At 39.7% G+C, this 15635-nt stretch overlaps 1 protein-coding gene across 2 annotated transcripts in view; it reads right to left on the reverse strand.

The window, feature by feature from the left end:
- The window catches only part of Grin2b (glutamate ionotropic receptor NMDA type subunit 2B), a 425324-nt gene that overhangs the window by 24486 nt on the left and 385203 nt on the right, over positions 1 to 15635 (reverse strand). For both annotated transcript variants that reach the window (XM_058576446.1, XM_046436156.2), the window contains 3 exons: positions 5862 to 6022; positions 3941 to 4128; positions 1134 to 1372 (listed from right to left, as the gene is read on the reverse strand). In XM_058576446.1, the coding sequence (XP_058432429.1) occupies positions 1134 to 1372; positions 3941 to 4128; positions 5862 to 6022 (588 nt within the window). The remainder of the gene's footprint in view (positions 1 to 1133; positions 1373 to 3940; positions 4129 to 5861; positions 6023 to 15635) is intronic.

Below are 15635 nucleotides of genomic sequence, written 5' to 3' on the forward strand. Positions count from 1 at the left end.
CAAGCATTTTTCCTCTCAAGGGACTAATAAAGTCGAAAGGTGTAAGCAGGATTCCTATTACAGGTCATCAGTTTCTTTTGCTTCTGTGATTGCCTTATCTTGGGTCTTGGAGAAGGGCTGTGCAGTGGAACAACCCAAATTGGGACTGTAACCAATGCAAGTTCCATTCTCCTATTCCAGTGGTACTGATTGACCTCAATCAACTCAGCCAGAGAGGAAATGGAGAATTGTTCCCTATCAGTGAAATACTACAGGAAAATGACCAAAAAAAAAAAAAAAAAAAAAAAAGAAAAAGAAAAAGAAAAGAAAGAAACAATTTAATGAGAAATCCATTTACTTTCATAACTCCATTTGAGGCAAAGTTGGTCATATTTGGAAAGTGGACCTCAATCCCAAAATGTAATTTGAGTTGACTGCTCATGAGTGGGCCCCATGACCTTATTAAAAAAAATCAAAAAACTTTGTTTTTTAAACTCCTGTCTGTGATATCTTGTTGATGTACAAAACTGTTCCTGATGCCTCACTTTAGATTATAACTGAAGAAGTGGACCTAAAGAATGACCTAAGAGTTATACTCTTGTTCCAATTAAGGAAGTTACTGAAATATAAGTTTCTTGTGAGTCAGGACTTATTTCTGAAGGTCCTGTTAAGCTCTTCAACTCCTTATACTCCACTCATGATTAAAACATAGGAATAGTGAGACCACCATTAATATACCTTTGTTTGTTAGAACTAGAGAGAGATGTTTTATTCCATTGTTTAAATAGAAATGTGACTCTTTTAAAGGATTAAATGATTAATACAGCCTATAAAGAACTGACTAATGGTGATGAAAAGCATTTGGGGAAAAGCCAAACTTTCCATTTTGATGGATCTGCCAGTTCTTATTGCAAACCAAATGCCCAAATCCCACATGGAAAGGTGTTTCTTAAAGGAAATATAGTATCACTGTTTTTTTTTTTTTGTTGTTCCTCTTGAAATATCACAAAAACTTCTAGTGAAATGCATGATGTGATTTCTTGCTCTAGCAACATAAGGCTGGAGTTAGTGCCCTCTTGGGGTCTCTCTGTTTTGCACAGTGCTAGGCTAAGCTATCCTTAACAAGCTCTAGGCATCTAAATCAAAGCACTTACTCTGCTGATGGAGAAGACCATGCCAGGCTTGCCAGAACAGACACCCATAAAGCAATGCCGGAACTGCCAATAGAAAAGGTGTTCACAGATGAAGGTGATAAGGCTGAGTGCCATGGCTGCCCCCAACATGTAGAAGACGCCCGCCATGTTGTCAATGTCCAGCTGGCTGCTCATGACCTCATTCTTCTCATTGTGGCAAATGCCAGTGAGCCAGAGAGCTTCCAGTTCTTCCATCTCCCCTGGAGACAGGGCAGAGAAGAAAAATAGATAAAGGGGAAAGAGTAGGAGAAGAGTAGAGAAATGGGGAAAGAGGAATATTAAGGAAGAGAGAAAAAAACAAGAGAGAGAAAGAGACAAGGAGACACAAAGAAAGAAAATGAATAGAGAGAGTTAATAGTAATTTTATTAATACCATTATATATTAGCTCATCAATGTATTCAATAGGTATTTAGTGAAAACTCAATGAAGATACTGCAGGTAATACAAAGACATGACACATTGACACTGCTCCCCTTTACCTGCCCAGTGTAAATTGATATACATAAATGATCAATATGACAAGCTATCTGTTATGCAGGCGAGAGTTTAAATTACTGGGAGTAATTTGGTGGATGGAGGGTAGCTAGTGGGTTTTCGTGGGGGAGGTAGGACCTGGGATTGGGCATGATGGATTAGTGAATTTTAATTTATCTTTTACAAAAAGGCACTCCAGGCAGCAGAAATACCATGATCAATGGGAGGGAGGTGGGGAAATACAAGCTTGTTTAAGAAGAGGCAGGGAGAACAGTTTAAACAGAATAACAGTCAGCAGAAGCAGCCAAGTAAAAAACACTGATGCAAGAATTCTGAGGACATCAGTGTCAGACTAAGCACTTTGCACTTTATTTTACAGACAGTGGGAATTAACATAATCAAACAAGTGATTCAGAAACTTGCTCTTACAATTGCACAAAGCAGACTCGGCACGGGAAGGAGAGATAGAGAGAACAGCAGAGAGATCGGTTGGTTCCCTGGGGTCCCTTAGACTTACAGATTTCTTGTTGAAGAGGAAAATACAAATAAATATATAACAGCAAACTAGGAGTAAGCTTGAATAAAAGAAGACCACCCAAATCATATCTGAGGGCTCTTAACACCGCATAAGGATGCTTTCATTACTTCAATTCTGTCAGATTCCAATGGCCTTTATCTACTTTACTGGATACTAGGAATTAGAAAGGTAGAAATTCTAGACTAAAGGGAAGTGGAATAAACCATGTGCCCTGGAATGTCTCTTATCCTAGAGAAGCACAATTCAGAAAATCTCATGAAGAAGTTGTCCATGCTAATGGTTACAATTTGACTAAAAATGTGGACTTTGCATGATCTGAGTATGCTTTGGCAACTTCTGCAAATCATCTCTAGTGTTGTTCTTCCTCATAGGTACAGGCTCCATTTTTGCCTACAAGTGACAACCCTGAGTTACAGAAGCTCTTATACCAGGGCTTAGAAACACTCTAGCTATACCCACCTGCTCTTTTGATATTAATACAATCACTTTTTACACAAACCATGCTTTTCCTAACTAAGGGAACAGTTGAGTTCACCTGGAGTCTGGGAATCTACCTCTGGTTTTCTGCTTCTGATCTCATCCCTAACGGCAAAGATTCTGCAGACATAATTGAGAGAACCACTTGGCTGATGGGCTGTGGAGCCATGTGGAGGAAGGCTGCTCATCTGTAACTGGATTAGATTCTGTGAGGATGACAGGAAGAGTAGGTACTTTGGATAATAAAGTGAAGAGAAATGCAGAAGACAAGGGTATAATGAAATAGAAGAGATTGTTCTCAGTGCAAGCTGGCTGCTCAATCTGCTGCCAGAAATGACACAGGCGAGTGCCTTATGGTGCCTGCCTCTGTGAACCCCTGGCCTGCCTCCTACCTCTTCCAGCTGAAAGAGGAAGGTAGGAGGAAGGGAAGGAAGAGTAGACAACTATGCCTTCATTTCCCTGCCCTTTCTCTGGGCACATAAAGAGAAGAGTCCTTCCACAGTTCCAGCTACTGTTTGGGCCACATGTAAAATGACTGGTTGGAACATCTAAAACCAGTCTCTTCTACTTTTTCCTGGAAGGTCTGATTACACCCTGCAATATTGAAACACAACTTGTGACCAACTATTTTAATCTTCTCCCTCATCCTTCACCCAATATGGGTTGAACTGTGTCCCCACCTCCCCACCATAATTCATGTGTTGAAGTCCTGACCCCCAGTACCTTAGGATGTGTCTTTATTTGGAAATAGGGTAATTGTAGATGTAATTTGTTAAGATGATATCATACTGGAGCACAGTGGTCCCCCAGTCCAATATGAATAATCTTAAGAAAAAGGTAAATTCAGACAGAGATATGTTCAGAGGGAAAATGTGCATACATGTAGGATGCCATGTGAACATGGAGGCAGGGATCAGGGTGAAGCTTCTACAAGCCAAGGAAGACCAAATATTGCTAGCAAACAATCAGAAGCTTGGGGAGAGGACTCAAATAGTCTCTCTCACAGTCCCCAGGAGGAATTAACCCTACCAACACCCTGATTTCCAACCTCTAGCCTCCAGAACTGTGAGAGGATAAGTTTCTGTTTAAGTCAACGTTCATGGCACTTTGTTATGGCAACCCTAGAAATCTAGCATATTCTCAAATTTCATTATATACTGTGAGATGCTTTTTTTGTGCAAATGTATAGGTTAGAGGAATAGAGATGGAAGAAGGGTTGATATTTTGGACTGGCCATTGGAAGAAGACAAATGGGCACTTTCCCTTTCTTTAACTCACCATCTCCAAACAGCTGCAGGATAGCAAGGTCCACCTGGCGCTTCCACCCAGAGTCTTTCTGGATGGCAATGCCATAACCAGTGGAGGCAAAGACCTTGCCGCTGCCAATGGTGACCAGCTTGCAGCCTTCGTCTCTGCCTGCCATGTAGTTCAACACTGCTGCATCATAGATGAAGGCATCCAGCTTCCTGCACAGGAAAGAAGTAAACAAAATCCAAAGGAGGAATTTCAGAACAAAACTACACAAGGGGCCATTAATATGAAGCAGCAGGATTTCATAAAGCTATGTAGAGAACTGGTTCAAAGTAAGGCTCAAGTTGGACTACTGCCAGAATCTAAAGCCCAAATCCCAGGCTGTTCTTTATGTGATTTCAGGTTGAAAAGGAGGTGATCTTTCCCTCCCACTGGGAATGACAAGAATGTGTGTTGGGCCTGAAGCCAACTCATAAGCTGTATCTGAAAAGGAGAAGGAGTAAGAAGGAATCAATAAAAATAATAACAGAAATAATGAGAAGTAAGCTCCACAATGATAACAAATAGCATGGGTAAGATTTATATAACATTTTTCATTTCTCAGTTCATTACAATCCAGAGTGGGGATAAGTGTAGGTGTATGTGTTCCAATAGATGTGCAATGCTATTTTTGTGGTCAGGAAGGTTCCAATATTCTGTTGTATGGCACAAGGTCAGAGGTGAGTGGTTGGAGTGGTGGCAGCACAGGCTTGTCAAGAACAAATGAGAGACTACAAGGGAAGGTAACATATGGAAGAACTCAGATCTCCCAAATTCCTAAATGATCAGGACCTCATTCTGTGGGTTCTCTTTGATAAGGTAGGAACACATAGAGAAAAGCCTTGGACTAAGGGCAGGAAGGCATGAATCAAAGCTTAAAACCAACATTTACACATAGCAAAGATAGAGGAAGGAACTCCCATAAAGCCCTAAAGGTAAATAGAGAGATGTGAAAAAAAAAAAAAAAAAAACATGTATCATCCCCTGTACTTTTGCAAAGCAAGTAGTTTTGTCCCTCCTTGAGAAACAAACAAACAAACAAAAATTGTCCTTTCTTCCATGATACACCATGAGACATTTTATAAAAGGTGCCCCAGAGAAAGTGACATACTAAAAAGACAAAACTCTGATATGATTGAGAATTGGGGGTTCAGACTACCCAAAGCTGTCCTACCCCAAGTCCAAATTAAATCTTCTGAAATCCCATGCAAATGTATTGATGGTATAATAAGTAACCGTGTGTCACAACTTTCCCATGTAGGCAGAGAGGAAGTCCACCTGCTGCTAGTCATCGTGTGACACTGTAAGGCCCCTTTGATCCCCAAATCCCAAATTCTATAATGCCTATCCCTTCCTACAGGTCTGGCTTCTGGAGACCAAATGAACAAAAGGATAATCAATACATTTGTAATTCACGAATTTCTTTTAATGAACAAAAACTCTTAGATCCAACAAAAGATTCCAACAAAAACTGGAATTGGAGATCAGTCAATACTTGCTTACTTTTTGTTATCTAAAAACGTTTACACTTTTTGTTCTGTCTATAACACACCAGACCCATCATTTTCACCTCTTAGAGTACAGGTTTTATTTCATGAGTAACGAATGAGGCTTGTCCTTGACTCTTTCCTTCTATTTTAATATCGATTTCATTTATTTTATGGTTACATTTGTGCAAGTAGAAAGTAATTTCTAAAACAAAATATGCAGAAGTAATAGCATAGGAATCTTTGTACACAGGCTTGAATCACATTGTCAAGTGTAACTTGGAAATCCATAAACAGTAAATAAAGTCTTTGATCTTATGTTATGTGGCACCATGCATGGTATACTAGTATGTCTGATTCAATACATGTTTAATAAATGCAAGAAACATATCAAGCACTCTCAGATGGGAAGAAGTTCTTACCCTGTTTTCAGGGAGAGCAAAGCATCATCCACACCTCTCTGGTTGAACTTTCCCATGTAGGCATGCATTTCTGCATAATTGTTACGAATATTCCTCTCTGTGCTGCCATTGGGCACAGTCCCAAAGCGGAAAGGGGGTGAGAAGTCATTAGGTCTCTGGAACTGGAGAGAGAAAGAGAGAGGGAGGGAGAGAAAAAGAGAGAAGGAAAGAAAATGCTTTAGAAAATGTGAAGAGACATTAAGTTAGCATTAGTGGTTTTGTAATGGAAGGAACCCAGCTATAATTCACTCAACACATTAGCCCCCATGCAGGAGCCCACAGTAATTGCTATCTGGAAGTGGACTTCAATTCGACTCAATTTAATACATATTGTTGGGATATTTCTATTTGCCCAAACCTGACTTTAATCTATGACCCTTTTGTGTTCGTTTTATGCACATTGCACAACACCAGGGATGATGGGCCAGCTAGCATAATTGTGGTGGAATAGCCACCCTTCTTTCTGAAAATTGGATAAAATCTGCATCCTGTCCTCTTAATTTATGAAACTAAATACATCATCATTGTACTATTAAGGCTATAGGGCCTCTGTGAGGTGAGTTATATTGTATTCCTAAAGATAATGTGTTGAGTATCAAATATATTTTGCTAAAAATTTTTCTCTTGACTTTTAGAGCATTCAAAACTCATAATTCTCCTATATGAATTATAGGATAAATTGTAAAATCAAATATAATTTAAATTATGTTTCTCCCTTTGCTTAAACTCTGAGAGTGGATCTCCAGTGTCTACTATAAAACACTGTAATCTCTTGGATTTTCACCCCATGACATTGGGTTTATTTTTGGTTATTACCCTGCAATGAGTAAGTCTTTAAGTTGCTTTCTGAGCACATAATTTGTTCATTTGCATCTTCAGAGTCTCATATTGTCTATCTTTTCAGCACAAACTCACCCTTGTCTCTAGCCAATCCATGTTCTTCATTTAAAAATATCACTCAAAGCAATTTCTTCAGGAAATCTTCTGTGGATTCTTTCTTCTATCAAGTTTACCCAAAGTGATCCATTAGCACTTGTTATTCTGGTTTAGATCACTGTAATTCATACTAAAAATTTAATTACTCTCTAAAAGTTCTAGCTAAGTAATGAGAGCTAGTCTCTGATGTAGTCATTAAGAGTTCAAGGTGTAGATTGCAACAGATGTGGATAGAAGATCAGCTCTGCCACTTAATATTGTGTAACTTTGGACATCATTTTCTATCATGCCTAGTTTTCAAGATTGTTATGAAAATGAAATTATAGAATGCACAAGAAGAGCTTGACACAACATCTGGCACACAGTAAGCGATCAATAATTATTATCACGTTATTTCAAATTCAAATCTATGTTCTGCATTTCCTAGTAAACTTCAGGCTCTTGGTGATTCTTATTCTGTAAATAGAACAATGATCATTTAGAGTATGAACAGAGTAGCTCTGTTGTGCCTTGGCATAAAAAAGACAAAAGATGTTTAAAATCCTCTTAGTTTCAATCTGTACAAGTTACCTGGGAGAAATATTTGAAATCAAATTTCCATTTCAAGAGAACTCTGAAGCTTTGGAATTACCTGGGCTCAGAAGCTATTCTTTTCCTTCTCCAAATTGGGGAGGGGAGTGTCATGGGTCACAGAACATCACAGCACCAGAAGCCATAAGTGCCATCTTAACCACTCAGTGTGGCCACAGTTAAAAGTAGTCTGGTACAGTGGTGTTAGGCAGTCTGGGTGCATCAAAAGACCACAGATTGCAAAAGCTCCCCTTCGGATTCATCACAGTGCTTTTGTCATTTAGAGTTTTTGAATATATATGTTTTTTTTAAATCCTTTTTTTAGTTGTAAATGGACATAAATACCTTTATTTTATTTATTTATTTTTATGTGGTGCAGAGGATTGAACCCAGTGCCTCACACATGCAAGACAAGCACTCTACCACTGCCCCACAACCCCAGCCAAGAGTTTCTGTATATTTTTCAAGGCTTCTAATTTTTAAGTTAATAAAGACACTATAGAAGAGTCAAAAAATTTCAGAGTTGAATGTGCGACTCAAGGACAACTCATCTAAAACTTTCATTTTGACAAATGATGAAACTGAGGCCCAAAGATGATAAGTAATTTGCTCAACATCACACAGTGGCAGTGATCAGTGCTCAGCTCCCTCAGATAATAGTTGCTTCTCATTGTCCCCAGAAGGTAGCAAGCTTAATGTAAACAGCTTTAATGTAAAACTTCCAATATGCTTTATTGGAAGAGAGACACTAGAATGCTTTGCCTATAACTGCTGGATATAACATTTCAGATGTGTGAAGAAAGGTATCATAGTATGGTAGGCAGCAGTGTTACCAGATAAACTCCCTTTAGTCAGTAAGTCACCACTTTGTTAGGGCAATGACAACTGATGCGTGCAATGATGACTAAGCTACCCTAGAGCCCAAAGTACTTTCTAAAACATCAATGAAAGCTGTAATCCTGTCCTACACAGTTCAAATATAAATTATTATGCTTTAGCTTTCTTTTGAGATTTGGCAATCTATGCAAGGTACATGAAATAATTTTTGATTAAACAAATGGAATCCCAAACTCAGAGTGCCTTACTTCCTGCTGAAGCTCCAGATACAAAATGTCCATACTGTTCTATAATAACTTTTAATTTTAAATTGTCTTTAGATTTTTAGGTGTTGTTTTATAACTTTTTCCCTGAGTAAATAAATGAAGAAAACAGTCTTTTTCCTTGAATAAATAAATGGTAAACAGTATAGAGTAGCACGACAACTTGAAAAAGAAGCAACACCAAAGGAATTGTATTATGTGACTTCAAAATTTGCTGTAAAGCTCTAGGAATGATATTGGCATTGTCCCCTATAGAAATCATTGTGTCAGAATATGGGGCCCACACATATATAGTGCAAAGGCAATTTAGTGCAGATATGATAGTTCTCAGCAAATGGTGTGGAAATAATTAGATATTTGTATGCAAAAAAAGACCTTATTAAACACCTCAGAAGATGTATAGAAATTAACTCAAAAGTGAATGGTATACCTAAAGTGAAAATCCTAAAATTATAAAACTTCTAGGAGAAAATATTTGTAATCTGGATTTAGACAAAGATTTCTTATATACAACACCAAACCAAACACAATCTATAAAAGAGAACGAAAACAACCCAACAATGACCAAAAGATCAAAGATAAATTAGACTTTAACATTAGGAACTTCTTAAAAGATGCAGATAAGATCATGAAAAGATAAGCCACCAACTGGGAGAAAATATCTGAAAATAAATTAAAGCTATTAAAAAACAAATTAGGTAATGACATAGCAAGACTTATATAGTTTAAGCATCTTTCATAAGAAAATAATCAGAGAAACCAACCAGTCAGTAATGGGAAGAATGAACTTCACACAGACCTATGGAAAGAACCTGTCTTGGAGGGAAATAATTTGGATTTGAATTTTGGCTGTCTCAGGCCAGTTGCTGGAACATGGGGGAATTTATTTAAATTTGTGGAGCCCCTTGTGTCTGGAAGTACTGCTTTAATGAATAAGATAAAATGTAGGAAAGCATTTAACACCACATCTAGCACATGGTGGATTCTCAAAATTGTTAGCTGCTTCTGTGGCAATGAAGTTCTGATATCTAAAATTGTCCTATGTAAGACAATGTTCTCTTAGATTGAAAAGTCTTGTTCTCTAATTTGTTCCTTAAACTAGGCCAGTCTGGGGGCCAACAGGGAGCGCACACTGCCCCAGAATTAGCCAAAGCAGAAGCAGAAGTGAGCTGGCTTTTTCCTTTGAAAAGCCTTATACTACCTTGATAAGGTCTGAGAGGTTCAACTAAAACAGAGATTTTTAAAAAACTGTTATTGGAACTTGAACTTTAGGAAAACTGACATTCATGAAGAACTGGAAAGATAAGTCACCAACTGGGAGAAAGTATCTGTTCAAGGAGGTCCATGGGAAAGAAGGGGAAAAAGTCTTCCAAATATCTTGATGCTTTCAATAAATGCCCTTGTATTAAAACTTATCACAGGGGCATGGGGCTGTGGCTCCTTGGTAGAACACTTGCCTTGTACATGTGAGGCACTGGGTTCAATCTCAGCACCACATAAAAATAAATAAACAAAATAAAGGTATTGTGTCCATCTACAACTAAAAGAAATATCTAAAAAATTTTTAAAAAAACTTACCCCAAGATGTAAGGCATTATTGTTTTACTTGAGTGGCAATCAGTGCTCTTTGGTTTGGAATAAGAACATTAAAGAACTAAATAAGACATTGTCTTGAATAAGACATTCAAGAACCAGAATGTCTTAAAATAGAACAGGAAGAATCTTAAAAAAAAAGAAACTTAACAAAAAATTAGAAGTTCAATATACCAGTGGGACCTAAAACGAGATTAAAAATCTCAGTCTGATTTTAAAGTAGGATTTTTTTTTACTGTAGTCTTCATTAATCGCATTTTGCTTCATTAGAGGGCTTCCTTGACTTTAGAGTTCTTTTCTAGGATCCACTCAGATTGGGATTACTAAAACATAGATTTGAATAGGGAAATAGAAACACAGAAGAGAAGGAAACTTAAGAATCAGTCCAACTTCATAGATAAGGAAATCAAAGCCTTGGAGAGGTTAAGTACATGGCCCAAGGCCACACATGGTGCAGTGGGACAAGCTGACACTTGACTCCTGGGTGCTAAGTCAGTTGCCAGCTCAGATGCAGTCAGAATAGTCCCCCCACTGCCTGTTGGGGAGATAAGCCTGTAACAGGGGTCATGTGGTGAGAGTCTCCTTCCCTTTCTAGTGTATTGAATGTTAGCTCCCTCCCTTTCCCCTGGATTCAACACATGGCTCTCAGCAATTACTGTAAGCACACACTTGCACAAGGGCAAAACAACACTAGAATGTTAAGAGAATTGCAATCTCACTTGATCCTCCTGGAGAGCAGCAGTGAATCACAATTCAGCCCTTGGAGCTGCTCAGATCATCATCTCAGCCTCCATCTTAATGACCTCAAAGAGAACTGGCCTTGGCAGTCATGCAAGAAGAAAGGTGCTGGAAGTCCAGGAGGAAGGCCCTGCCTGACCCAGAGGTGATCAGACTACAGTCCCTGGGGCTGTTCTTGGCTGCCACTTCCACACTAGAGAGCCTGCTGTTAAGCCAAAGGAGAGGGAGGTAGGGATCGTGTCCATTTTATTTCATCTTTATTAAATAAATATATGAGTTGATTTTCCTATGTATAGGGAATTATTAATTCATTAATAAAGCCACTCTTATTCAATACCTATATGTGTGCTGGGAATAACATTATCTCCTTTAACTATAATAATTAGAATACATCAATTCATTTCACAAATATTTACCAAGCATCGATTAGTGTAGAGGACCTTATTAAGAAATGAGGATACAAAGATGAAGAAAAAATCCGACCCTGTTTTCAAGAAGTTGACATTCCAGAGAGAAGTGTAAACATTCATTCGGTTTCCTATTTGTTTACATTTTCATTCATTCATTTGTTCGGGCATATATTATTTCATTTATATTCAGCAAGTATTTCTTGGTACCTATTGTGCATAGACAAAATTCTAGGTGCTGGGAATGTGGCACTGCAGAAGAATAAGATCTGGCCTTGTAAGGAATTCACATAGTAAAGAAGAGTGTCAGATAAAAAACCTGATTTAAAAATAAAAAAAATATATGTGGTAGGCTAAAATCAGCCACAAAAGCTTTGCCATTCCTTACATCAAGAGGTGAAGTCTGTATTCTTTCCTCTTGATTCTCAGCTAGCCTAGGTAATTTGCCCGACCAATAGAAAGTGGCAGAAGTACTATTCTGGGACCTCTGAGAGCAGGGCATAAGAAGCTTCTCCCCATCTTCAAGGAACCTCACTCTGTGGGAATGGGTCAACCATGTTTCATACAATCAACAATCCTGAGGCCACCATGCTGGAGACACACCTGTAGGTGCTCCTGCCCACTGTCCCATCAGGACTCTGCCTCTGGCCAATCCAGTAGGCACACCAGGCATTAGGGTAAAGACAGTTTGGCCCCTGCAGCTCAGCCTAGCCCCCATGATGTGACTCCATGCCACATGAAATTGAAGAGTCACTTAGTCAAGCCGTACCCAAACAACTGGTCCACAAGACAGTGAAATACAATGAAATGATTGTTGCTTGAAACCACTAAATGTGGGAGTGGTTTGCTGTTCAGCGATAGGGAACTAGAACGCAAATGATTTCAAAGAGTGAAAATGAAGTGCTAAGAAGAAACCAAAGTAGTGAGATGGGATAAGGCGGTAGAGCAAGTTCCAACTGGCCATCTGAAAAGGCCTCTCTGAGAAGGTGGCATCTGAGCTGAGGCCTGAATGATAAGAAGAACCAAACACAAAAAGATCACAGGGAGTGTGTATCTGGCCCAGGAAACAGTGACTGCAAGGGCACTGACATGGGGACAAGCTGGGTGTGACTAGGGTGCTATGGAGTAGCAGGGCCCATGTGACACTGGGAACACAGGGCCCAGGACCATCTCACATTACACCAGAGAAGCTGTGGCACTGAGGCTAAGACTTGAGAGAAAGGTTTTCCATTTGGTCAACAGAAGCAAAGTGGTTTCTAGATAGGGACAGCCATCTGTTCAAAGATACAAGATACTGAGAAAACCTGGCATGATCACAGACCCCAGGGACCTATTGTTACCAAAGCCCAGTAGACACAGCCATGGTGACTGAAGGCTGACATAGCTGCAGAGGGAAGCAGGACTTGGATCTCAAAGGGGGGTGGATTCTGTGCAAAGGAGTTCAGAGTTCACACACTAAGATATGAGGCACAACAGACCCTCTGAAACCAAACTGCCTGAGTTCAAATCCTGGCTCTGTCACTTGAAACCTGTGTGGCCTTAAGCAACTTGCTTAATTTGTCTGTATCCCAATTTCCACTCACGTGTATTGGGCTGATATTAGTATCTACTCTTAAAGTTTGGATATTTAACCAGCTAATTTGGGCTGAGTGGTAGCACAGTGCCCAACAAACAATAAGCATACTGCATTAGGTATTATTGTTAGCATAATTATTGTTTTCATCAGCACTGTCATTGTCACTGGAAGCAACCAAGAATTCTGTCAGAATGACAAGACAGGGTTTTTGTGTTTAAAGAGTCCTCAGTTGTTAGCCTGCAGGACAGCCTGGAAGGAACAAGATGGAGGGATGGAAGCTGAGGAGGGCCTGGCCTCTAATGAGGGTCTGGGCACCATCGTGGGAGTAAGAAGGAACAGAAGCATCACCAGACACTGGCCTGATCTTCATGAGTATGAAATATGGCACATACTCAATAGCTAACATACAAGACCATAGCAGTATAGGCCACTGCCACGGAAATTCCCAAGGAGAGCCGGGTGTGGTGGCACACACCTGTAATCCCAGCAACTCTGGAGCCTGAGGCAGGAGAATCACAGGTTCCAGGGCCAGTTTGAGCAACTGAATGAGGCCCTGTCTCAAAATAAAATAAAAAGGTTGGGGATACAGCTCAGTGGCCGATCAATCCCTAGTACTATCCCAAAGAAGAAAGGTTGCCACCAGCCTAGAGTTCCTGGAAGGCTTCAGGAAGGAGGCCAGATTGAAGGTTTCAGGGAGGATGGCTGGAAAGAAGGGTGGTGATGGGATCTTTTCACATCTGTTCCCATCAGCAGAGCCCTCTGCTTTAAGACCCTTCCTCTCACCCAGTTAGTTTCCAAAGTGGAAGTGAAGAGACGTATTTGTGAAGAAGTCTTTGAGGCCACAATGCCAAGAGAAAGGGCAGATTTTGAAAACAAAACTGAACATCTCCTAAATGTTGATGACCTCTGAGGTCCAGAATGTTGTTCTGAGAGCCAGAAAAGTACTACCTCCTGCTCAGCTCCTGGGGAGGTTAACCACAGTCAGATCTGGTGAATGACAGCACCACAGAGAGCAGCTCTCCTAAAAAGGTGGCAAGGAAGTGCCTTCTCCGGCCCTGGCTAGCTGGAAGATGGCTTTTCTCATTCAGCCTGAGTCACCAGTGCCATGACCTTGCACAAAAGGATATTGGACTTCCTGTTTGCAGGGATCCACCCTCATGAGACACAGAAACTGGGGGCTTTTGTCTTCAAAGTTTGACAATCCTACCCATAAATATTCATTCCATTGCTCTTGATTTTACATTTGAATCACAAAGAGAATCAATGCCCAAATGCCACTCAGCCCTTTTAGCCACCCCAGAGAAGAGGTAGGGAGGGTTCTATTCCAACAGCGGCATTCAGAGTGTGCTACTGCTGAGGAGGAGGCAGTAGAATATCAGAATTCTGCAGAGATAACCTTTTTACCACCACAGAATCCTTCTGTCACCACTATTCTTCTTGTCACTACCTTGTCTTTTAATAGTATCTTCAAATTATTGACTTAGCATCATCATCATCATTATTATTGACATATAAGTCTCTGAATTTTAACCTGGTATCGAATCTTGTAGTCACCAGCACGGTCGAGATACAAAACCATTCCACCACCCAAAGGATTCCCTGTGCTGCTCCTTATAGAATCACTCTCCCTTTACCCCACCACTGACCTGTTCTCTCTTCCCATGGTTCTTCCTCTTCTAGGTCATATAAATTGAATCATATGGTATAATCACTTTTTGAGATTGGCTTTTAAAATATTCTAATGCCTTTGAGATTCATCCACGCCATCACCTGTATCTATAGGTTGTTCCTTTTCATTGTTGAGTAGTATTGTATTATGTTGGTTTACTTCCAGTTTTTGGTAATTGTGCCTAAATTACCCTTAAACATTCACATACAGGGTTTTGTGTGAATATAAAGCTTCTTTGCTTTAAGATAAACACCCAAAGTGGGAATGATGGATCATATGTCACCCATCCCCAAGGTCTTTTCACATCTCTTCTCTTTTTTGATCTTCACAATTTTCCCAGAACTATAAAGCAAGGATAGCAACTATCACTATTTTCATTAGCCCAGGACATTGCAGCAAACCATGCTGCCTACTATGGAATCTCCCATAATAACATCCTATAGCCCAACCAGAACGAAGTGGGTCTGTGTGTAATTTCAGGCTCTGAGCAGCATCTGAAAAGGGAGCAAGTGGCTGGAAGAAGAAGCCTCCCTTCTCCTCCACTATGATTCCTTGTTGGGTCCAGAGGAAAAGCAAAGAGAGTCAGCTCATAAAACAAAGAGTAAGTTTCTCAAGGCATGCCCTCTTTCCCTCTCCTCTGGCCTATAAATGCCTGGGACAGATGTGAAAGGGAGGTCATCTGTGTTTATGTTGAAAGGACAATTTAATGCTGGAACACAAAGCATACATGTGGGTTATAGGCTCAAAGATCTAAGTTCAGATCTGAACTCAACCATTTATTAACTGTGTGACTTAATGAATAGGTCACTTAGCTTTGAGACTGAATTGTAACAATATTCCGAGCGGAGAGATAAGAGATAACAGTTTCATTTCTGCTGCAATCTTCTTTAAGGGAAGATTACAAAACTTCCTTTTATAAACATGGGTCCTAGAATACCACCCAGGACCTTAGCCTTTGATCAACCTGGCTGTGGATACAGTGATTGATTAATAAGCCAGATGCTTCACCTTCATGAAAATTATAAGACAGAATGGAGGTTCAAGGAGTAAATGATGATTTTTACATTTCATTATAAGTTATTCATTGAAGAGAATTTTGTCCAAATTCAAAGGAGGTGATTGAATTATAATAACAATAACATTAAA

This window comes from Marmota monax, unplaced genomic scaffold, assembly GCF_021218885.2.
Source record: "Marmota monax isolate L192 unplaced genomic scaffold, Marmota_monax_Labrador192_F-V1.1 WCK01_AAM20220418_F8-fsc00012, whole genome shotgun sequence".
Classification (NCBI taxonomy): domain Eukaryota; kingdom Metazoa; phylum Chordata; class Mammalia; order Rodentia; family Sciuridae; genus Marmota; species Marmota monax.